This window comes from Aulostomus chinensis, chromosome 18 (genome assembly GCF_037954235.1).
Source record: "Aulostomus chinensis isolate RoL2024-O1b breed Wild chromosome 18, RoL_Achi_v1.0, whole genome shotgun sequence".
In the NCBI taxonomy this organism is placed as follows: Eukaryota; Metazoa; Chordata; class Actinopteri; order Syngnathiformes; family Aulostomidae; genus Aulostomus; species Aulostomus chinensis.
The window spans coordinates 15690484-15714611 of record NC_141337.1 but is presented as its reverse complement, the minus strand read 5'-3'; the positions used below and the strand labels follow the sequence as shown (position 1 = coordinate 15714611).

Sequence of the window (24128 nt, the reverse complement as noted above, 5' to 3'; positions counted from 1 at the left end):
GATTCGCCTTTCTCTTGGTTTAGAAGTCCGACAAGACAGAACTGACAGTCACACACTCGCGCCGTTAACACTCCCCACCTTTTGATTTCTACATCGGAGGAGAGGAGAGAGGGATTTATAAAGTCCGTCCTCCACTGCCCCCCCCCTCCATGTACACACACTTGGACCCCCTCCCTCACCCTCAAAAAAGACAGCATATTGAAAGCAGTGTGTTGAGCTTCTCCAGCTTAAAGCAGTTATTTGGCAGAGAAAAAAAAAAAAACTTACAGACCTATACATAGTTTTCAGTGCTAGAAGTTGGATTTTCCTTTCCTACAAGGAGTAGTAGTTGTTGTTTTTTTTTTTTTTCAACTACAAGGGGGGGAAAACTGGCTTGATTTCCTGAGAACCATTGCTGGTTATTTAGCAGACAAAGAGGAATAGTTCAAATAACCAACGCCATGGCCAAAAACACTGATCCGAATTCCCAGAGTTACAAAGCATCGTCTTCATCCTCGATAAGTTTTAATTTTTTTGTGTAATTTTTCTTTGTTTTATAATTTTTTTTTCATTTTTTAAAATTCTTTTTATATTTTTTTTAATGCATTTTTATATTTATTCCATCTTCTCTTTAAAATGAAGAATGAACACACGTTCCGCCTCCTAAGTCTTGTAAACAAGAGGTTGCAGTGTGGCACCTCCAAAACATTGAAAGCCTATTCTGAAAGTGCTGTTCCCCCTCCCTCCTGCCCACTAGGGGGCTCACGAACGGGAGGGCTTGCTAGATAGGCCCCGCCCCCTATACTAGGGTAGGCGGGGCTTGCTAGTCCCAGCTGCGGCTACAGTCCTTTGCACTGCAGAGCTCAACGTTCTTTAGTTTAAAAACAAAAATTGGTGCAATACTTTTTAATGTCACTTTTACTATCACCAGATAATCCTCCTAAGTCAGCTTTTATTCTCTTCTTTTTCTTTTTTTTTTTAAACTATCTGTTGATCTTGAACTCCACGACAACGCAGTAAGGTAGGCGTGCCAAGGCAGAGAGGAGCGCACACGTACTCTCACTCACACACTCACAGTACTTCCACACACATACGGTAAGGACCTCAATGAGTAAACAGCTACACTGGAAAAACTGGCTGCTCCCTCTATATTGCAGATTATATATACTGAGAAAAAAACCACATTCAGTGCAAAGTTAAAAAAGCTCATACTCCAACATTGTCAGCAAACAAATGGAAAAAAAAAATTAAAATAAAATAAAATAAAAAGGAAAAAAAAAACGTTTAAAATAAAAAGAATTGGAATTAAAATAAACATTACGAATGAAACAAAAAAAAAATATATATGAATATATATATAATAATAATAATGAGCTCGATTGAAGCTTTTTTTCGGTCTGAAAGAGCACTACCTGGAAGCAAATATCCATCCGTTCACATTATAGAATTGGCCTGCATGATTCAAGTATTCCGACTGATATGTTTTTGGGCTAAAACAAAGTGGACATATGTGCAGAGAGAGAAACGTAACTTGTTTTCCACAGGGGAGACCCCGCTTGGTTGAATATCATGTAAGTGAGAAAGAGTCCAACTAGTGCCATTGCATTTAGAACTACTAATTATTTTCTTTCTTCTGCTGATTATTGATAATTCTCTACTGACCCTCTCCCTAGCCTGTCTGAGAGGCTGGTGGTTCACATGGAGTCCCCACCGCTCGTCAGGTGATCCACCGGGAGGAAGGAGCTGATTGGAGAAGGGCTGCTGATCCTCCCCGCCTCGGTGCCGCTGGGGTTCCCCCACAGGCTACTGGAATAGTTGGGCCCGCCCCAGAGGGAGGAGCTATGGAGGTCGCTGCTGTTCCACTGGTTAGGTTCAGGAGCGCGGCTGGGAAAGGGGTGGGACTGATCCATTCTGCTCTGAGAGGAGCCAATGGCCTGCCAGCCGGAGGAAGGAGTGGCCAATGACTGCCCTTGTGCAAAGAAACGGTTGATTTCCTCCTCGCTGGCAAACTCAGCCAGAATAGTAGTGTTCCCCAAAACACACCTACAGAGACAAAAGAGAGACAGTGTGTGTGTGAGAGAGTGACTGACTGCTGCTGCAATACAGTGCATTTAAACACACATCTGGAGTGATGTGGCATGTCAGACTTGCAACCCACTTATTACCCATACTAATGCCGGTGTCACATCAAATGAGGCGCTGCAGCAGTCGTGTGGCGGTGTGGGTGTGTCACTACGTGGCCAGTTTATGTGACGCCTGTTATGAATTGTTCGCCAACTGCCACTGAGCAACAAATGAGAGGAAGACATTCCTGAACCTTGGACATAGACCCTTTCCTCCCTTTCTTCTTGAACTCAAAACAAAGAGACACTGGCTGTTGCTTGGAAACCTGAAGCCATTCTGGTCTGATCTCTGGCTTCCATGACTGGCTGCTGCAGCTTGACAAAAATGGCTGGTGCCACTTTTCCACACTTTGACATCAACCGGAAGAAACCGTGGCTCACTTTTTTAATCACACGCACTTGCTGATGAGAACAGCGCTTTACTTAAAGGACAACTTCCTCTCAATTACAAATATATGGAATGTTCAAAAGGAAAAATTGAGACATTTATTTGCCGTTTGGGTTTCTATCAGAATTGCACCACGCTGCTGTTGAGGTGATATTTTCCTTATCTAAAGCTTTTGCTATGTTCATACTTACATGGAAAAAGCTGCCTCGAGACACACAACACATCCACATGCCTTTGAAATCGGCTTAGAAATGTTTGTTTAATCCCAAACCCTGATTACAGGAACTGTTTACATGGTGATTAAAAGAAGAATTTAAGTAACTCTAACCCAGCTACTTAAGGAACTGCCTGGACTCACTTCGGTCAGGATGTTTTCTGAGATGTTTTAATAATTATGTTAAGTTGCAGAGAGACAGAAAAGCCTGTAATCTAGAATGGCTGCTGAGTGCACGTTTGTGTGTGATCTCCTTACATGTGCAGGCTCTTCTGGGCCTTAGCAGCCTCGTCCTTGGAGCTGTAGCAGACCACGGCGTTACCGTGCGGCAGGTTGAGGTGGAATGTGATCAGAGGGCCGTGCTGCATACACAGGGTCCTCAGGGTAGAGCCATCAATCTGTCAGACACAGGCACCAAAGACCAGTTTACACAGGGCCCATGTTTGAAACCAGGAGTCGTAGTGGTCGCAACAACAAGCGCTGTTGGACACATTTCTACAAAACGGGCTTTCAAAGACTGATGTGTGTAAAATACCCCTTCATTCACCGGATAAATACAGGACCATCTACAAAGCTCCAGTAATGACAGCGTTGTTCATGCGACATACCTGAGGTGTGAGATTCTTCAGAACGAGCCATTGGGTTCTCCCTGTGGTGCTGCCGTCGGCCCAACTGGAACCTGACAACACACACAAGGCATCATTTTAAGTAAAATGGGCGACTGAAAAAGGAAAAGTGGATGGTCCGTGCTCCATTTCAGCATCACCCACACACATTAGCCTGCGATTTGACGTAAAACTCAGATGTGAAAATGTAATGCAGTTGAGCCTTCAAACCTTCCTTCGCTTGGGTCAGTTCGGGCCTGTGAGGCACTACTTAATATCTGCTGGTAGATCTGATTTTCTACCAAATCAACAGAAATCTCTGAAGTGACTCAACTCACAAACACTGCTGCCTCCATGATCTTATCCCACAAATCTACAGGCACATACCGCTTCAATTCTGCCTGCTGTTCACTGGTATTATTATACTGGTTTGGTTCACTATGTTTTGCAGTAAGTTTGCCTTGATTTAAAGATTCCACTAACTTGATAAAATGTCGTCTCCTTTTTCTCTTGACAGCTTTTGTCCAACAATATTTTTATATGATCAAACAATGACATAAACATGAAAGAACACAATACAGATGTTGTTGTTGCGTATCTCTCACCAGGTGTGTATCTGGACTCAGTGGAGCCCCACCCGCTCAGCCTCAGGGCAGAACTGTCCCAGCCAGAGGAGGCAGGGCTGGGCTTCTGGCTGGTGAGGCCAGGTGGCGGTCTGGAGGGAGCCGCCACAGACAGCGCCTTGGGAGTCAGGGGGACCTTCCACAGCTCATGGGCCAGGGAGGAATTAGAGACAGAACTGCCGCCGGGAGACCACTTTGACTCACTGGGTCTGGCTGCAAGGACAAAGGACGGAAAACACCGACTGTAAATGGAAGTTCAACATCTAAACATCCTGCACATTTAGCTGGAGAGGTTGAGAATATTGGAAATGACAGCACTAGAAGTCAAAGACTGCAGACCTGAAGTGCTTTGTGCTGTACTGGTGAGGGAACTGCTGTGGCTGGAGGCACGAATGGATGACCAGGCACTGTTAGAAGGCATCGTGGTGTTCAGAGATGAGGATGGCCCTGAGCAACATACGCAGGGGTTATTAGAAAATCCCAGCAGGACAAGTGTTTGTTTAACGCATGGAGAACAAAAAAGAAAGAGAATCAAATCTCCTCATCAAAGCTCTTAATACACTCAGAGTTGGTTTAACAAATTGTATGCAAGTAAAAGTAAAAACAGAAACATGTTAACAGTATTTGTGAGCTACCGTTGTTCCTGTCCCTGAGGTGGTCTGTGTCGCGGACGGTGTTGATGGAGAGGTTGTTGATGACACTGCCGGGGGTCACGTATGGGTCAGTCTCAGGGTCGATGTTGGGGTAACCTTTCCAAGGCTCCCCGGGTCGGAACTCTACTCACACACACACACACAGACACACACAGACACATTAGCAGGTCTCAATACACACCATTCTGCAAAATTTGTATGTGGAACCTGGTTTACCTGGGGGCCAGGTGACAGTGTTTCCATGGGGCGGGGGAGAGTTGGCACGGGACGGCCAGCCATCACCCACAGAGCCCATTGATTGGCCGGGAGGACTCAGGGGAGATGGGCCAGGAGACAGGAAGTCATAGAAGGGAGAGTCCTCCAGACGCAGCCCAGACGACATAGCACCTGTGGGACAAGCACAGACACACAAAGAGATGAAGACACAGCTGCTGACTGGGTTGCTCATTCTAATGTATGATCTATTGAAGTGGCTCAGAACCAAGGTCAACCATCCTTTCAAAACACTAAATAGTCTGGAGTTTCAAGACGCAACTGGGACAGAAAACAAGGTTTCAATGGTCCCAAACTTCACATGTACCATTTTCATTAAAAACATGTCAAGAATGAAAAATTCTGCGTCAACTAGTTTGGTCACAATCAGCTTCTTCTGTACCAGGTTTGTTGTTCTGCTCCAGAGGGTCAGCAGCCCAAAGTTTCTTCAGTCTGGACTGGGGCGGCTCCTTGTAGCCCACAGATCCGCCACCACTTGTACCACCACCAACACCCATGTCCAGGGATACATTCAGGTTAGAGTTCAAGCCTGACGGGACGAAACAGCAGGAAAACAAAAACATCACTCAATGTTGACTAAAAGAATAGTCACAGTATTTTTAGCAAATCTGTCCTTTTATGAATGAAGTCAAGTGTACTTGAGCACAAGATAATGGAGATCTCGCTTCTGAAATAACTTAGAAGCAAACGTACTTAAAGGGAAGTTGCTGAAGGATCCAAGAGTGGAGGCATCCTTCTGCATCTCAGGGGTATTGTGGGATAAGTAGTTATCCAGGTACGGTTTGAGGGGTGAGGGCTGTTTGAGCAGGGAAGGGTCCAAGTGTCGTGGCGGCTGCATCATTGATGGAGATGAACCAATGGGACGTGTCTAAGGAGAGGAAGTGAAGTTAGATTCAGGAGGCAACAACATGGAAAAGACCAATGTTTGCTGATATAGAAACTCTAATTGTGTGTGTACATAGCAACGCTGGATTCAAACACACACACACACACACACACACACACACACACCTGGTCAGTCTGTCGTCCCACAGGCATGACTCTCTGGCTCTGAGCCTTCTGCTGCTGCTGTTGCTGCTGCTGCTGCTGCTGCTGCTGTAGGAGAAGTCGCTGTGAAGTAAAGCATACATTTATACATCACGGAAAAATTAGACAGCAGAAAATGTTTTCTTTTTGTCTGAGTGTTTCCATCGGGCTACCTGTAACTGGTTGATCTGGTTTAACTGTGACAGCTGGTTAAGCTGGGAGAGTTGGTTGAGCACAGCCACCTGCTGAGGGCCAAACAGAGGGTTCAGGCCTCCGTTACCTGGGTACTTCAACAGGGGTGGAGGGACCTGAACACAGAAAAGAGTTTTGCTCTCAGTTTTTACCCCGTCTTCAAGTCTTCCTTTGATTTGCATGTTAAAAATCAAATCAGTGAGAGTTTGTGAGAAAACAAAAACAGGGCTGGCATTATCCCCAATATTCATGCTAAGTTCCTCAGCTCAGGCGTAGGGAACGGGTGTCTAACCATCATCTGAAAATAGTTTCAAAAAATAAATTCAGTGCAACCACCGTAAAGAGACAGAATCATCCTAATCCACAGCATAATGAGCATTACATGGAATGGTAATTGAGGGAGATATGAATACAATTCCAAGACGACATGTGTAGTTTTGAGTTCGTGCGCTACCTGAGAGGGCAGGATGGGTGGAGGCACTTGGTTACGAAAGTTGGGTTGAGGGGGGACCTGGGATTGGGGGCCACCACGGCCCTGTGCTACGCTGCTGCCACCCAACATTGGGTTTACATTCTAAGCAGGGTTGACAAAAACACAAACACAAATTATTTTAACGGTCAAATAACTCAAACTATCCATTTAAACCTCGAAGTAATCTAAAAAGTGTAAGAAACTACACTTCAGTAACTTTTTTGATGGGTAGCCTGCAGAGTTCCTTCAGTGTCAACTGTGGTGATGTGGGTGCAGCGTGCATGTAAGCGCAAGCTGGCAAATTGCATCACTCAGACTTGTTTTATTAAAAAAAAAAGGACTGACAATGCAGGACAACACTTTTGATGCTGTGTAATGGGAAAACAATGCAAGAAGCAGCAGGGGGGGAAAAAAACAAGGTTTTGTAAACACAATTATGTGTTTTACGCGACCTACTCACACTGGAGACGTCATTAAAAAAGGCACTGTCTTAAATGATAATGGTCCCACCCACTTGTTTTTACAGCCCTCACATTTGAGCTGTAATCATGCAATCGTTAAAGATCTACTGGGATGAGCCAACCAAGTCAGGACTTTGTAGGGGAAATGCTGACCCTTCATTTAACAGGAGGGCCGACAACTGATTGAATTAATCTCTATTGCTTATCGATTGTCAGACTGCCAGACCTGAAGAGTTTGTGGCGGAGCGTAGACACACAACTCAAGACCTCAAGACTACATCCTCTTCTTCCTCGCTCCTCACTCACCTGCCGAGCAGCCCCAGGACGAGGATGGGCAGGAGTCGGCCCAGAGTCGAGACAAGGGATAGGCTGAGCAGAATTGGAAGGGGGAAAGCTCATGCTTGGATTGGAGGAGAGCTCATCGGAAGCTGGGCTATCGTAAGTAGAGGGGGAAACAGACAGCTGCAGAAGCAAGGCCGAGGGCACAGCAGATGGACAGCAAGCACAGTGGGGGTGGGGTGGGGGGCAGGAGGTGCACCGACAGCCACACAAGGACCGAGAGGGAAGGAGAAAAGGAAGAACATAGTTAATTTTGGGGCAAAGAGAGAACGAGGGAGGGAAGAGGAAAGAGCAAGTGATATGGAGGCAGGACAGAGAGAGAGAGAGAGAGAGAGAGAATGAATCGTGGAGGGAAAGTGTTAAAGAGAAAAGCAAGCAGTGCTGAAGGAGAGTAGCAAGGCCAAAAAAAAGAAGGAAGAAAGAAACAAAACAAAAAAAACCCAAAATAACCTGGCATCTGTCTAGTGGGCTATAAGAGGGAATGAATCATTACTACGCTAAAGACCAACAACAAATCCCTAACCACCCACTGCTTCATGAACAATGTTAGTGGGCTTCATTATTATCTTTTCATTGCTCATGAAAGCACAACAGGTCATACATAATGAGAGATGAGGAACAGCATCCTATCAACAGCAGGTATCAAGTCCCCCTCACCTGGACACGTGTCAATGGCAGTTTGTTGGAACAGCCCCTGTGGGGCGCTACAGGGCTGAGTGAGCGCTGAGGTTTGAGGCAGCTCGCACACAAAGGGAAACATGAGACTCCTGGCAGAAGCACTGATCAAACCTTGGGTCTAGCAATGCTGTTTTACTGTGATAATTAATTGTATTTGAGTGAGAATCTGGATGCATTTGCCCTCGTCCATTCTTCTCTAGCTGCATTGGCATTCCAGCGTACCTTGTCATAGTAAGAGCTGCGATCCATGGCAGACTCCTTGGGGAGCTGGTGTCGAGACCCAGGGTTCTTCCCCATCACTCCATTGAACTCTCCCATACCGCCCATGTCCATACGCTTGTCATGGACCATCCCCACTCCCGTTTTCAAGGAGTCGTCAGGAGAGTCTCTCTGCAAAGGTGAGAAAATGGCAAATTTGATAGAGAAAAGCACAATCTTCACCTAGAGGGAGAAATTTTAAACTGAACAGTAAAGATGTTGAGACAATGGCTTGAAAGTGGAAATGGATTTCCTGTTGGAAAAAATTTGGCTGTCATGTCAATCATGTACTTGAAGAACCGTTTCATCCCAGGAACTAATGACTTGTTTTAGTGTAAAATGTAGGAACCTGCCCCCCGTTTTCAGGGAAGAAACAATCACCTACTCTAGGACAGGTCCTCCAAGCAGCTCTTAACTGCGAGGCAGAGCCCAAAGTCAAATTTTTGGTTAAAAAGAAAAGAATATATGTTGGCATGAAGGGAAGCGATTGTTGCTGAACTGCAGACAGGCATGTTCCATTTTGTTCATCTTCTGCTCGTTTTACATAGTCATTGCTTTGGTGAGCTCAGAATTAACAGAGGTTGAAGCTATCACTAAATTATTGCATCAACATGTGAGTCATGGCATATGCAACTAAGATCTACAACAAATTGGAAACAGAAGTCTGACGAGTCGATTCCTGCCACTTTTGTCATTTGGCGAGGGCCCTGACTTCCTGCAATGGAAAGTTGAACAAAGCATGTGATAATGTGAACAAAGCACAATTGGAAGTTTCTGCGGTGAAAGGTACTTTGTATTTGCTTCTGCGCAAGATCCTTCATGATATCATTATCAAAGAACGTATAAACATCAGAATTTCCAAGATTAGAGTGTCATAACAATGGTTAAGTACTTACAGAAAAGTTCATGCTGTTGAACTGGTTGATGAAGGGTTTCATCCAGGGTTCATCCTGTTTGCCAACTGGCTTGTTCATCTGAAACACAGCAGACAATAATAATAAGGAGACAGTGTGACTGCACTTTGCTTATTCCGACTAACCCTCACAACACTGAACTACAAACTTCGACCAACAAACCTTGTTTGAGCCTTTATGCTTGTAGTTCCAGGTGTTTTGGTCATGGGCTCTGTTGTCCTGTTGGCTGTTGCTCCACATGCCAATCTCCACCTCCTCTTCCTGGTCCCAACTATTACCCATGGACACCTCCTCACCACACCACGTCTCCATGGGCTTGGGACCTGGAGCTACCAGGGCAGAAAGAAACTCATCATCACTTCACATTTCATGCACTTCCTATGGCAACACACTCTTCAACTCTGCACAAAACTCCTCTTTATTTTCACAGTTGTGTGCAAGCCCACCTGACTTGTGCGGTCCTCCCCATGCAGACGCGGGCTCTCTATTATCCCTGCTGGGTTCATCCCATCCGGAGCTGCTGTCAACAGGCTTCCCCCAAGCAGATGTCCCATTATCCACCGTCACAGGTGGAGCGCTGGTCGGCTCGCCCCAAGATGAGGACTCCTTCTGCTGGGGGTAAGGCTCCCCCCAACCTGGAGGAAAACGCAGGGAAGCATCATAAGAATGAGTATATACTTAATGAGTTGATGTCTTAACAGCTTAAACGTCAAAGATGGTCAACAACAGCACGAAAGGGAAAACTACTTCTTAAAAGCAATCTCTGCAGTAAGCATGTTAGCAGTTATAACTATTTTGTGGTTCCATTAGCATGATTTGTTTTCTGTTGATGAGTGTAGTGTAGAGGTTTTGTCTCCTGTGCTAAATTTCTTTTTCTTTTTTTAATTAAATGTCATTAAATTCAAATTAGCAACTGTGCCTTTGCAGTTTGTCCCTGGATGTCTGCAAGTAGGGGGTTGGTGGAGAGAGGGAAAAAAATCCTGTGAGTATCACAGTTATTAATGCTCACTCTGATCAATTTCCCATTTAGAATAAAGAATGTGACACCCCTACACACCACTTATTTGTAATGGCGCTGTAGTTACTGAGGCATTTTTATCCCTCAGGATTTCCATAGTCGCAGTACCACGATACTATACAAAGTCCGCTGTTTTTAGGGAACAAAGCTTGGGGAGAAAATCATGCTCATTTCCCTGGAGAACCCAACATAAATCTACTTATGCAAGTGTTTACTTAATCTCTTGTGGGTGTGTAGATACATGTTCGGGCCCATATACGCCAAGATGTGAGGCCATCTGTGGTCATGTGAGAGTATGTACGAGTTCAAAAGGCTTGTGTTACAGCTGACCGCCCAGACCTCCTACCCTCTCCCTCCGTAAGAGGTGTTTGGGGAGATGCCAGGGATACCTCCCTGTATAAATAGGTCGGATCATGGGGTGGCCTCAGGCTCCAGTGTCCCTCATGTGACAGTGGATGAGCACAAATAAGTGCATGTACACACACAATCACAAAGAAACTTGCACACACAGCTTAAAAGTACGACACACAGTGGTAGCCGCACACAAACACACACAAATATATAAATATATATATATATATTTACACATTTGCGTCACTCAAGCACACAAATAGGAGTGTACTATGTGTACTTCTGCCCTCAGGTCCCCCTACAGACAGGAACCTGTTTTTCATCTTGCTCTTACAATCTGGAGCTTCACTGTGTAAACGATCCATGTTGGGATTAACACGGGATGTTTTCGGAGGGCTGTTTTCCCATTCGTTGGTGAAAGTATAAATTCTCTCTGCGCTCACTGAATATCTGATTTCAACAGCAATATTTGTGATGTCACAAATAATTTGGAATCTAGTTCTGGTTTAATATTTAGCCTGCACAAGTGTGATTTGGAAACTTGAAGCCTCCAGTGCACAAATACTGAGAATGGATTTTTGCAGGAGACATCTGTTGAACTTATGAAGGGAAAATATTTACAAATACGTACAGTACATCTTTTTTTTTTTCTTATGAGGGACAAATACTGACTGTAATTGTTTTTTTGTTGTTTTAACTTGTGTCCAAAACTGACAGACACACACAGTATTTGAACAGCTTTGTATGCTTTAATACGTTGGTGTAGAGGATTGTTGAGTCTTTAACTACAACGATTACAACTCCACCATCACTTTAGTAGCGGCCTATTTCGTGTCAGCCTTCCACTTTGCTGCTCCAGTTAGCTCAGTAGACACAAACCCTGAATAACCCCGAACAGCCCCTCCCTCGTGTCGCCTTCTCAGCGCACTTCCACAGAAACGCTGGTTTGCTTTTCTCATCCCTTACACTGAAACCATCCCTATTACCAGTCACCAGACCTCCTCTCACTCTGAGTTTTTCTATGAAACTTCACAAAAGCCTGTGTTTCTGTAGTTGGCAGAATTGGCGAGTGAGAGAGACAGGGAGGGAAAAGGGGTGACTGAGAGACGAATGAAAGAAAAAAGAAAAATCAATGCTCTTAGCATTCTGAAGGGATGACTCAACCAGCTCCACAAAAAGCTCTCAACACAGACAACACCGTAAGGGACATGAAAAAGAATGGCTGGGTGCGTTTGTTTTCTCTCCATGCTTCGGTTCAAATATGCTTTTGTGAGGATCCAAAATGGCTGTGTTTAAACTCGCCTTGATTAAAAAAAATCCTTTTAGATCATATTTCAGCAATTACAAAAAAATTAAAAAAGCATGGGTGGGATATCCAGGTTTTGGTCCATTCCAAAGGCTTACAGACTTGCAGAGGAGACGGCTTGCGCTTACATGCTCATACCACTGTAGGTGCTTCATATCCTCTCATTTTTACTCGATTTTTTTTTAAATGATGTTAGCAGTCTGTCTTAAGTTTAAAAAAAAACAAAAAAACAGGTTTGATTCTCTAATACAACTCAGTTACTACAAGAGGCAGCATGAAGTACACCCAGCATAGTCACTGGAACATGTGACCGGATCTGTTGTAACCGGGGTCTAAACTAAGAGTGAGGAGACTCAAGTTTGAGACAGTGATGTAAGAATCATCATCTTGTTTCAACGTCTACGTGCATGTTTGGGCTGGCTGCAGAGCATTTATTATTTTTTCTTTGTCTATTAGGGGTTCTGGTTTCCAAAAATATCTTGAAGGGTGTTCTGGAGAGTGCAACTTCCACAGATCTGCACAGAAAGATCTGCCAATGCTACATCCTTCCAAAATTGGGCCAGTAGTTTTTTGCATAATCCTGCCTATTGACAAACAAGCAGATGTGGGTGAGAATATCACCCCCTTGGCAGAGGTAATAAATACCGATTACAGCCAATTAAACCGGGCTAATCGAGATTTTCATACAAAGTCCAGCTTACCAGTACTGCAACTTTTGTCCTGTGCAAGAGGCTGCATGGTTTGAGAAGGATGTATGGAGCTGTGTGCTGGATGGGCCTGGTGCTGAGAGGAGGGGCCCATGGACTCCTGCTCTGATTGGCCAGTTCGGTTCCACATGTTGACAGATCCACCACTGTATTTACCTGGGAAGAAGTTTAATGAAGTCATTGGCTAAAAAAAAGGGACCGTATTGAAGCCGAATGGCTGTAACCACAACAGGAGGTGAAAAAAAAAAAAAAGCTTCATCAAGCACCATCTCTACTTGAAGCATTCAACAGTTCTGATTTGAGATGTACTGTAGGAAGCAGCCTTACCAGGGTCTCCCCAAGCTGCAGTTCCATCATCGATCTCCATCCTCCGTCGGATGGATTCTGGAGAAGGCTCCTCCCATCCTGTTGCTGCCTCATCCTTTGGACCTACTGTGGGTATGGGGCCCCCCAGCCAGCCTAATGGAAGAATGAAATTGATACATTGGTTTTATCTATTTCCAAAAGTTTTGCACCAAAAAGTAGCTGACATACTTATCATATAGCCAGGTAATGACGGCTTGATTGAGAACCCACCTGTGGGCTTGTTAGGGCCTTGACTGCCTCTGGACATATTGGATTCAGGACCTTTTCCCCACTCATTGGAGGCATTGCAGGACTTAGGATTTGGCTCTCCCCAGTTCTGGGTACTGTGGTTGTTCTTCACTGGCTCACCCCAGCCCTGGCTCTTACTCTGAGGGTTAGGTTTGTGGTCTCCCCAGTTGGAGCCTGGGTTTGGAGTGCTCTGATCTGGAGTATTTGATCCTCCGCTCCCTACCCAGGTGTTACTGCTGCTGGTGTTGGTTCGACCGGGTTCACTCCAACATCCAGAGCCGGATCGGTCACTGTCACTGTCCCAGCTCACTGAACCAGAACCTTTTTGGGGCTCCCCCCAGTGGTTATTAGCCCCTGATCTGACACAGTCTCCGCCGGCACCCCAGGTTTCACTTCCATTTCCATTATTGGAGCTCCAGCCCTGCTGTGGTTTGGGCATGTTAGTCCAGGTGTTGGACCTGAAAAAAAAATGATGGCGTTTGGTGTATTATACATGGAAGAACAAAACAAACAAAAAAAATAAGTAAAATGTCAGCATTACCACGTTCAGAAGTTCTAAAAGGCAAGTTACCTGTCGTCTTTGTTGATGTTGTTGCTCCAGGTGTTACTGTTGTTGCTCCCCTTGTAGCTGGATCCATCATCCCAGCCACTCTGCCCACTGCCTCCACCTGACGTGCCTTTGCTGTCCCACCCAGATGATGATCTTTGCTCTCCCCAACCAGAACCTCCTGCATCTGGGCCTGAGCTACTTGGTCCACTCCCCCAAGCTGCAAATATATAAAGTTAATCATTTTGTTGTGCTCAAAACTGGTGATTTCATTCTTTAGTATTCTTTCCTAGTATATATTCACACATTCAATTATAGATGAAGTATCATACAATTTAGAACTGTACCTGCAGAGGTCTGAGAAGGAGCTGCCGGTGTTGCTGTGCCCCAGCCAGAGCTTCCACTGCCATGCTTTCTTTCGTCTCCTCTGGGGCCTTGGTGCTGATTATTTGTAGGAGAATTGACATCCCAGGCAGTGTTCTGCCTTATGGGCGTCTGTCCCCATCCAGTGTTGGACAGAACTCTCGGGTCCACATCGGCCCGGCTCAACGCTGATATTAATGGTGCAGCATGGGGGACTTTTCGGCGGCTCCCACCTTTTGGCTGGCCACTGTCTCTGTCTGAACTGGAGCGGCCTCCAGAGCTTTCTCCGCTTCCCTCGCTTCCTCCAGAGCGACCCCAGCCTCCAGTTACACCTGCCAAGCTGTGGTTTCCACTTCCTCCCCCTCCCATACCCATAGCATCATCCTCCAGGCTCTTCCAGCCATTGTTGGCAGCACTTCCTTTATGACTTCCAGCATCTGAATGGTTGTTACCATGAGTTGTTGATCCCCATTCTCCATTTGACATCTTGTTAGATGTAGAGGAGGACGATGAGGATGAAGAAGAAGATGACGCACTGCTTCCCCAGGGCCGAGGTATCCCTACTGGAGGGCCCAATGTAGTTTGGTTCCCAGTTCCAGGTGTTTGGACTGTAGACCCTTGGATTTGATTTGTACTGACACCCCAGGGCATGTTGGTCTGAGGTTGGTTTGAATTACTGGTGGGCCCCTGGTCCCAGCGTGGAGCCCCAGTGTTATTGTGGTTATTATTACTCTTATAAGCAGCAGTAGAGGAGATTTGGGGATTCCCAGCCTGCATTAAGGCAGGGTTTTGGGGGTTCACAGTGTCTGCATTTGAGGGACCCTTGTCTCCAGGGTAGGTAGTTGTGCCCCAAGGCGTACCAAAGGGCCCAGGAGCTCCTAGTTCTCCTTGGGGGTGCTGAGACGCTGATGATAGGTTTCCATTGGGCAGCGGACCCCCATTGCCCCCTCCAATGGTGCCCCAGGAACAATCCCCGCTGAGCTGGGGTGAGGCGGTAGAGTTTGGTGGACTAGAGGTCATTGTGGCATTAGTAGTAGTAGTAGTATTCATCATAATAGTGTTATTTGGTCCATTGGATTCAGTGTTATGGTTGGCAGGCTGCGGGCCACCATTTCCACTGTTGCTGCTTCCTAACACTTTGCTTGCTGTACCATTATTCACCTCAGCGTCTTCCATCATACTGCTGTTGTCTGGAGCTGCCATGCCACCCCATCCCAGCAAAGGGCCCTGTTGAGGAGCAATACCCAGTTTTGAAGTCATCCCCTGAGCCTGTGGAGGCCGTTGGCCCTGGGACACTGGACTTGGGCTTGGATTCTGTGGCCAGGCACCGTGGTTGGCATTTGGGTTTAAAGTGTTTGGGGTTAACCCTCCGTTGATGCAGGGGGTGCTTCCACCGGTGGTGATCATGTTGCTGCCTGATTGGGTGCCCCATACACTGCTGTTACCAACAAGCTTGTTGTGGTTACTCAAGTTATTGCTGCCAATACTGCTGGACCCAGCCACAGAGAAGTGGGAGGGCCCACTGATGTTATTTCCATTATTTACACCACTTATGGTTCCATTTCCTCCACCAATGACCTGGCGATTGTTGCCGTTGCTGTCTCCATTCACTGAAACTCCGACCATCATGGCAGAAGTCACCAAAGAAGAGGAGGGAGGGAAAGTCGTAGAAGACACAGAGGAAGAAGCATTTGCTGACATCATCACTGTTGTCACAGCAACAGCGGCAAAGTTTTTCTCTGAGCCAGTCGAGGAGCTAGAGTCTGCATCCATGCATTCTGATGCCAACTCAGGGTCTGATCCTGACCCACAGCCAGAGGAGGAAGACGAAGAGGAGCAAGAGAATGAAGAAGAGGAGGGGGGCCAGACAGAAGAGTTGGTTGAAGAAGGGTTGTTGGGTTTATCAGTGCTTCCGTCCACTAAGACTTTCCCCCAGTTACTGTTGCCGTCACTGCTGCAGGGAGAGCCAGAGGACCAAGGAGAGGGCTCATACTGCGAGTCCAGGGTGGGATGCTCCAGACCTTGACAAAAAAGATGGACACAGCAGTGTTTAGTGTTATACTGGAGAATCTTTTTGTTTTAATTCATTTTATAGTTTTAAAAAAACTAAACAAAAAACAAGTTCATTCAAACAAGTACAGAGGCTGCTGATTCCAGTCAGTAAGATGTATAAACGAAATCCCAAAACGGATGTGGTTTAAATCGCCTTCTCCGTTCAAAATTTATATCCTTTCATTTCCTTCGACTTCAGCTGTCCAACCGTTCTGGGTGAGATCGGTGCCAGGTCTGAGCCTGAACACAGCTGCCACCATTTTGTCACCGCCGCCACCGCAGCAGCAGTAGCAGCAGCAGCAGCAGGACCCCCCCCCCCCCCCCCAAGAAACCCCTAGAAACCATGCACAAAAAACAAAAAAAACAAAAACATGCACACAAGCTATAAATCAGGAGTGAAAGAGGTAAAGGATGATCAGTGGGAGGTGAAGCGCATAGAAAAATGGCAACTGAGTGTGAAGAGAGGGAGGGCGGAGGGACAGGGAGACGAAGGGGTACAATGGCAATGAGGTGGTGGTGACTAAAAAGAGACAGATAATCCTTTTCCAGGATATATGAATGCAACATTTCTTTAAGTAGATGCGTTATAATGTGTATGTGTAATCAGCACTAGCACTTATGCGTTTTAAGCAACGCATGTTGGAATGTTTACGCTTGTTTTCAACTAGTAATTTTCTTTTTTGGTCAAGATATTGGTTGCTTGAGAAAGTCTACATGCAAAACAGGAAAATATCTCTGAACAAAGCAACCCACCAACATTTTATTTTGGTTTATTTTATTTTGCTAGTGGGAAGAAGAAAAAAAAAAGTGACGCTAGAGGTTTTCCATCATTAATGTGCTTGTCAACTGCAGTTACAGAGAACAGCAATGGCAGCTAAGAAGCTGGCTTTAATCCACGAATTAATGTTTTATTTTTCCATAATAGGAGATCGCCCTCATTTTCTTTCTTTTTTGGCTTCTGAAACCAAAACTGTGACAAACTTAACATGAGTCTCACAGGCCAATTTGCAGCCGTCTCTTGTCTCACTTATTTCCAAAGCGTCACTTTCACATAGGAACGGTTGCCAGCTCTTGGTGGCATTTATCTTGTTCAGTTGCCAAATCTCTTCAAGCACGTTTCACACCTCTTTTCTCACTCAGTCGTTCCCCTCGGTCTCTAATATGCCACAAATAAAATCTATCAGTCTTATTTTGTGAGCAAAAAGACAGTGACATTGGACAGAGGAATGAAATGCAGAGGAATGGGGAAGTAGAGAGGCAATGTGTAGTCACCTGTTTGATTAGGGGAGTGGCTGACGGAATCCCGAATGGGAGCCATGCCTGGAAACAGAGAGGAAAATCAGTCAAACAGAGTTAAGAGTTAGAGATAAAGTCAGAAAAAAAAAAAAAAAAACAGAGTGGAGATGGCGCTTGAACAAAATAACAGGACAGATGGATCATTCGATTAGAATCAAGCAAACAGGAAAGAAAATGAATGTTATAGTCAAAGGGGGTCAAAGTGAGAAGGGCTTGTAAGTGGAGGCGTGTTAGTGGAAAGATGCAGTTGGTTGCTGAACCTATAATTACAATCTATTGTAATTAGTTATGTATTAGACTTAAATGGATGGAATGCAACATTTAAATATGAGCAACTCCAGATGTCAGCATGAGCAATACTTTGATGTGCATATAGAGCCGTGATTTGTCGCACACAAAGCATTCCTCCAGAAATATCCAATTACGGAGAATACACAGGAGAAAGTTTTAAAAAATGTTTTAAAATGATTTAAGAATTATATATCTGTATGTCTATATTTATCTTTATATATCTATATACAATAAGATTATAAGACTGCCAGCTTGTATAGTTGCTGAATGGAATATAATATACACAGATTTGAAGGAACGTAATCCACTGCCCTTTATGCTTCCTTTATTGTATCCTTTTATAACTTACCTGTGAGTGCAGCACAAGGCTGTGGCTCCTGGCTGGGCTGGAGGGCCTCCCCGGGTTGAATGGAGAACAGGTTACCTCTGGTTCCCAGGTTGCCAAGGTCAAAGCTCAGAGGGCAGAGCCTCAAGGGTCTGGGGTGAAGAGGCGGGGCTTTTCAGAGTGGACAGCAGGCTGATCAGGCCCCCTTGGCATTGCTGAAGACTTGTTGAACACTGAATGTGTTTGTGTGTGTGGGTGGGAAGGGGGCGTGGTTTAGATTTAGGACTCTGCCTGGACTTGGTATGCTCTGGCACTGCAGATAAAGACAAGAGAGAAAAACACGAGGTTAATGTACCATATTGTCTATCATGGCCTCAAAGACTAAGGTTTGTGTATCACAACATCACCAGCGATTTTAACAGATAAGATACATATATAATATATTACTGTATACTAGTAATAATGACATTCACCATCACCTCTGTAGGTAAGGATGCTGGATGCAATGATGTGCAAGTAAATGAAGAGACTACTTCTTGAATTGATATTACTGCAGTTTGACCCCAGCAAGTGGAGTTGCATTGATTTAGGTCTCTCTTCAACCCTGTTTATGGCCTACTCAATTGCAAGTGGCTTTCCACCTGCTACGTCCTGGACTTCTGCTAGCTTCAGCCTGGACTTCTGCTAGCTTCAGCCTGACCTTCAACCTGCTACAGCCTAAACCTCGTTGGTCAGCCTTGCTCCTGCAGGTTCCCATCTCCTTAACCTCTAGTGCCCAATTTCCAAAACTGACTCATCTGACCTGGGTAACTGGTGAAACAATTTCATGATGATTTTCACATTTTCACTGTCCCTGGTTTTCCTGCTCCTCCCTGGACCAGTTTTCCACAATTGTGGTGGTGTAATCGACCCCTGCAGTTTTGCTTTAAAAAGACGTCTCACCCTTACTGAAACCCCACTTATTGACGCCATGGAGCCAAGTACTGCTGTTATTGGTTCATCTCACAATATAAAACAACCTGATGTATCTGTTATCCTCACTATCCATCACCCAACAATTTGAACTTCTTGTCCTGAAGGTTGAATTCTCCTAGAGTCAATCTCTCAAATTATAGGCTGTTATAGACCTCCTTCTGCCTCCTTGAAGCCCTCGCCTCTCTTGCATCTTGTGTGACCACGTTGAATTCCAGTGAGCTTCTTTTCATTGGTGATTTAAATCTTGACTGCCTCATCTGATAATCTAAAAGTTGTCTGACTCTCTAAATTTAACTCAACTGATCAATTCTCAACTCTGGACCAATACTAAAAAAAAACAACAAAAACTTCCTTGCTTGACCTCATCTTAAGAAACACTCCCCACAAGTACACGGATACAGGTGTGATCATTGTACCACTGCAGCTACAAGAAACTCTTCCAAAGTCAAAGCCCAATATTATATGCAAAAGAGATGTTAAAAACTTCTGCATCTCAGCTTTTATGCTCGACTTAGTTGGCTTTGAGCGGGCTAGAGTTGCTCTGCTTGATGATGTAGAGCAGTCTCTGGAATACTTTTATGATGAATTCCTACATGTAGTCAATAAACATGCTCCGTTTCGAAAAGTTAGAGTAAAGGGCCAAAACAATCCCTGGTTATCCTCTGAAATTGGAACCCTTCTCAAAGAGAGAGAGAGACATTGCTTGGGCCATGGCCCGGAAAACAAAGACAGAGGTAGACTGGCTCAGTTTTCTCCGGCTTAGAAATAAATGTACTTCCTTTATTAAGAATGCTGACTTACTTCTACTTAAATCAATCCATAAAAAGTATAAATGACCCTAAAAAATATTGCCAAGTCATAAAGTTGTCTTCAAATCATGTGACAATTAATGACTTGCCAAGCTCCTTAATTACTCGATATGGTACACTGTCTGATAAGACAGACTCATAAATCATTTTAATGATCATTTTATTTCTGCTGGATCCCTGTTTGAGTCGCTAAACCCTGAACTGACAAATGCTGGTCTGGAGAGTGTTAACACACCCTTGACTCCGCAGGCTATTAGTGGACCCATCACTTGCCGGTTTGAGTTCATGTCTGTAGCTGTCGTGGAGGTAAACAATGCACCAAAGAGGCGGGACCTGATAAAATTGAACCTTTTTTTTTTTTTTTTTTAAGTTGGCTGCTGATTCAAATACTGAGCCTCTCTCACATATTTTAAACCTTAGTCTTACCAGCAATAAAATTCCTAAAATCTGTAAGTCGGCCTTTGTTCTCCCCCGTTAAAAGGGGGTGAACCCACAAATGTAAACAACTACAGACCAATTTCTAAATTGTGTACCTTAGCTAAATTGTTTGAGTGGATCATCTGTGACCAACTGAAGGATTTTTTAGAATCAGTAAAAGGAATCTTTTTTTAGAATCAAATAATATTTATCTCCACTCCAATCTGGCTTTAGAAAACAGCACAGCTGTGGTCTTACATTATTCAACTGAGGCCCTGGACAGCAAAAAAAAAAACGCTGTGTCACTTGTTTTTTTAATATGTCAAAAGCATTTGACATAGTAGACCACAACCTACTGATAGAAGCCTTACATCACACTGGCTCATCTAAGCATGTAGCTGCCTGGTTTGCCAACTATCCAATTAACAGAACACCATGTGTTCAAGTAGCCGGAACTACCTCTTCTTTTCTGGACATCACCAAAGGGTGCCCCAAGGTTCAGTGCTAGGACCCACTTTATTTTCAATTTATACAGAAAATCTCTGTTATAACTTGACATATGCATCGTATTATTTTTATGTAGACTACATCATTATTCATTGCTGTTCAAACTCACTCACGCTTTTGAGTTTTTATAAGCTGCTTTTTGATTTACACACAGATAAAACCAAGCTCATGGTTTTCCCTCACACAAAAGCGCCAACACAGAATATTACAAATATTGTTACCTCTGAAGGAAAACCTACAGAGCAGGTTTTAAATTAAAAATACTTGGGTTTATCCTAGACTAGGAGCTTTCATTTAAAGCCCATATTAATATTCTGGTCACTAAACTTCGGGTGAAGCTTGGGTTCTTTTTCAGGAATAGAACCTGCTTCTCTCTCTCAGGGTCAGAAAGAAATTAGTGACAGTGACCTTCTTGCCCATTCTTGACGATGGGGGTGTGCTTTATGTGAGTGCATCATCCAAATGTCTCAAGTCCTTGTACGCTGGTTTTCATTCAGCACTGAGATTTGTCACTGGCTGTAGTCGTCTCACCTGCCACTGTGAATTGTATATGAGATCGAACTTGTCTTCTTTGAGTGTCGGCACATTGGTTGACCCTAATTTATAAGGCTCCTCCATGCTCGATTCCACCTTAATTATGTGCTTTATTGCAGAGAACAAGCAGCAGTTATGCCTTGCCTTCTTGTACTACACTTGTTTTATTTGCTCAGCTTTGCTGGCCCCTCGGCACGGAATACGCTACTGACTGGAGTGAAACTCCCAGAAGTTATTCCACTGGGAGCCTTTCAGGGACAGACAGCATGAGACCATTGAACAGTGCCTGTGTTTGTAAAATCTTAAATTTTTATTTCATTGTTGTGTTACAGCCCCCGCAATTGTATTTATTTGTTCCTGAAAAATGCCATGTTGTTCATTTATACAGTCAATTCCGTTCTTTTAACATGTGCTGCTGACCTCTTTGCCAGGTCACCCTTGTGAAAGAGGTCCTGATCTCAATGGTTTCTTACCTGGTTAAATAAACATGGCCTTGAATTCCAGGAGCACTGCATATGTGACGGAGCTACTGCTTCCCCACAGAGCTGCAAATACCCTCTGTGGTAATTATATTAGCGCCAAGCAGCCAGGTTTATTTTATTGTTGCACAAGGATAACCTAAACTCCATGTGCTTTTAAGACAAGGGAGTGCTTGATTTGTTTTACATGTTCAAATATTATTGGTCAGACCTCCTTTCTCTGTGCTGATCACTTCCTCTCACCTGCAAACTTGGGGTATGGAGTAGGGCTGGGGATCATTCAGAAAATGTCAATACTGAAACCTTGACTTATTTTCAGCTCAACGTTTTACTACATTAAAAATACAACCACTTACCAAGACTTGAAATTGTCTTTAAAAAACACCACCACCTATAAATATACATATAAAAAGCCAGAATCAAACTGGGAAACTTTAGATTTAATGAATGCCTGACCTCCTGTCCTAATACAGTGTGCACTAAGGGGAAAAGAAGCAACAATTTCATTTTATCTTGCACTCAAATAGTTTTCAATGCAAAATGAAGCGATGAGTCAGTGTCTATCAATGCTCTGCAGCATACAGACGCTTCACTCAGCAGTTCACAACATGCCTGTTTTCTCCAGTGACAGACAAGCCTGTTCAAAATGAACGTTTGTTATTCATTAAGATATAAGATAAAATAAAGAGTGAGCGAAGGGGTGAAACTGATCAGATACAATCCACAGCCTCATAAAGACGGAGCGGGGCAGTGAATGTGTATGACTAGATTAGGTTTACACAACAGGTTTATAACCTAGCAACCCTGCCCTAGACCCCATGGCAAGCAAACATCTTATCCTGCAGCAGGGAAACAAAAATAGTATATGGACAAATGTGGTGAGAGAGGGAGGATGAGACAATGAAAGGAGGAATAGAAGGGAAACAAAGACTTAAGGGAAAGTGGACCAGTGCATCTGACAGCATGAAGAGTTTCTGTGCACACGCTTCTCCTGACCTTTTCTGAGTGCAGGTTAGCAAGTGTGTAAGCTCTCTCCCTCTCTGCCTGCTGCTGCAGAGGTACACAGCTCTATTTATAAAACTGGAGTTCACTCTGTTCATGAGCCAATTGGAGAACAAACAAACCCATGTGTGGACTAAGACAGTGTGCATATGAAGCATTAATGTGTTACAATTGCACTTCTGTTACCTATTGTATTATAATAACAACCTTTTTACAACTGAAAAAAAGTAAAATAAAGCCATTCATATCCCTTAAAAGGTTCCTTTGACACACACATAAAAAGATATGAATTATGCAAAACAGCAAACACTACAACAAAACCTCACATGTTGACCAGAGACAGTGAGAACAAACTCCACCTTTGCTCACTCATTGGTTACAGCTCGGCACAGAGCCAGGCTCCAGACATAAAGCCTGCCAGAAGCTGCTTAGCCACCCTTTGGGACCAATCAAAAGACAAATAGAACAATGGTATCATCATTACAGAAAACTCCTGCAGGAAAACTGACTCGAGAAGAAGCATCAGCCAAAAGACACAGAGACGGACCAGACACATGGAAGACCAGACACGTCCCTCCAGCACAAAAATGTTTTGTCTTTTCGAGCAAACTTGGAGTTGTTTACATCATTAAAACCTGACTCAACCTTCCTGCAAGGAGAAGACCTGTGTCAAGCCCAAAGCATCCGATCCCCAGCGGCTACGCAGGAGTACTATCCTTATAAGGCAGTACAAATCAAAGAGCTTTAACACTTTAAATTTATACTTTTCATGAAGCAGGGATTTTAAATTTGACATTTAACTCTCAGCCAGACAACACTGACTTGTTTTTGTTTTTAAATATTCATTAACATGTTAAATATTTGTAAAGTAAATCTGAAAATTGTTCTTGGCACCTGTTGCATATCACAGACCACCTCTCTACCCTAGTGTGCATTAGTATGTTAATTGTTACAGCTCAGTACACTGAGTACAGTTTGTTCTTCTTTCCTTCAGCCTCCATCTGAGAAAGGCTTTCATGAGGGCCCCTGAAGTTGGCAGCAACCCGACTGCTGCTATCATCTTACAGACAGGGAGGATTTTTTTTTTTGTGGGGGAGGAGGAGGACGAGGAGGAGGAGGAGGAGGAGAAGGAGGGCAGAGTAGGGGAGAAAGAGAAGTGAACAAAAGAATATGAAAACTGGCAAAAGAAACCAAAGCAAAGAAGAAAGAATTGGAATGCAAAAAAGGAGGGACAAAGAGGCAAAGGAACCCATCTTTGAGGGCTGTGTGAGAGGAATGCAGCTGCAGCTTCTAACATGTATGAGAGGCAAAGAGGTCAACTTCCTGAAGCCAGCGGCACATGAATCCAGCACAATGT

At 44.3% G+C, this 24128-nt stretch overlaps 1 protein-coding gene across 4 annotated transcripts in view; it reads right to left on the bottom strand.

Moving 5' to 3' along the window:
- Window positions 1–328: 328 nt before the first annotated feature.
- Window positions 329–24128, bottom strand: part of LOC147245366 (trinucleotide repeat-containing gene 6A protein-like) — a 37388-nt gene continuing 13588 nt past the window's right edge. For 2 of the 4 annotated variants that reach the window (XM_086183978.1, XM_086183979.1), the window contains 24 exons: window positions 18073–18361; window positions 17409–17456; window positions 14069–16105; window positions 13746–13941; window positions 13157–13632; window positions 12908–13039; window positions 12575–12736; window positions 9645–9833; window positions 9361–9527; window positions 9181–9258; window positions 8249–8416; window positions 7316–7471; window positions 6531–6650; window positions 6058–6192; window positions 5870–5968; window positions 5552–5726; window positions 5241–5387; window positions 4802–4972; window positions 4568–4708; window positions 4272–4379; window positions 3915–4145; window positions 3313–3383; window positions 2963–3102; window positions 329–2022 (listed from right to left, as the gene is read on the bottom strand). In XM_086183978.1, the coding sequence (XP_086040104.1) occupies window positions 1674–2022; window positions 2963–3102; window positions 3313–3383; window positions 3915–4145; window positions 4272–4379; window positions 4568–4708; window positions 4802–4972; window positions 5241–5387; window positions 5552–5726; window positions 5870–5968; window positions 6058–6192; window positions 6531–6650; window positions 7316–7471; window positions 8249–8416; window positions 9181–9258; window positions 9361–9527; window positions 9645–9833; window positions 12575–12736; window positions 12908–13039; window positions 13157–13632; window positions 13746–13941; window positions 14069–16105; window positions 17409–17454 (5694 nt within the window). In that variant the 5' untranslated portion in view covers window positions 17455–17456; window positions 18073–18361 and the 3' untranslated portion in view covers window positions 329–1673. The remainder of the gene's footprint in view (window positions 2023–2962; window positions 3103–3312; window positions 3384–3914; window positions 4146–4271; window positions 4380–4567; window positions 4709–4801; window positions 4973–5240; window positions 5388–5551; window positions 5727–5869; window positions 5969–6057; window positions 6193–6530; window positions 6651–7315; window positions 7472–8248; window positions 8417–9180; window positions 9259–9360; window positions 9528–9644; window positions 9834–12574; window positions 12737–12907; window positions 13040–13156; window positions 13633–13745; window positions 13942–14068; window positions 16106–17408; window positions 17457–18072; window positions 18362–24128) is intronic. The other 2 variants (XM_086183980.1, XM_086183981.1) reach the window with 2 other exon arrangements.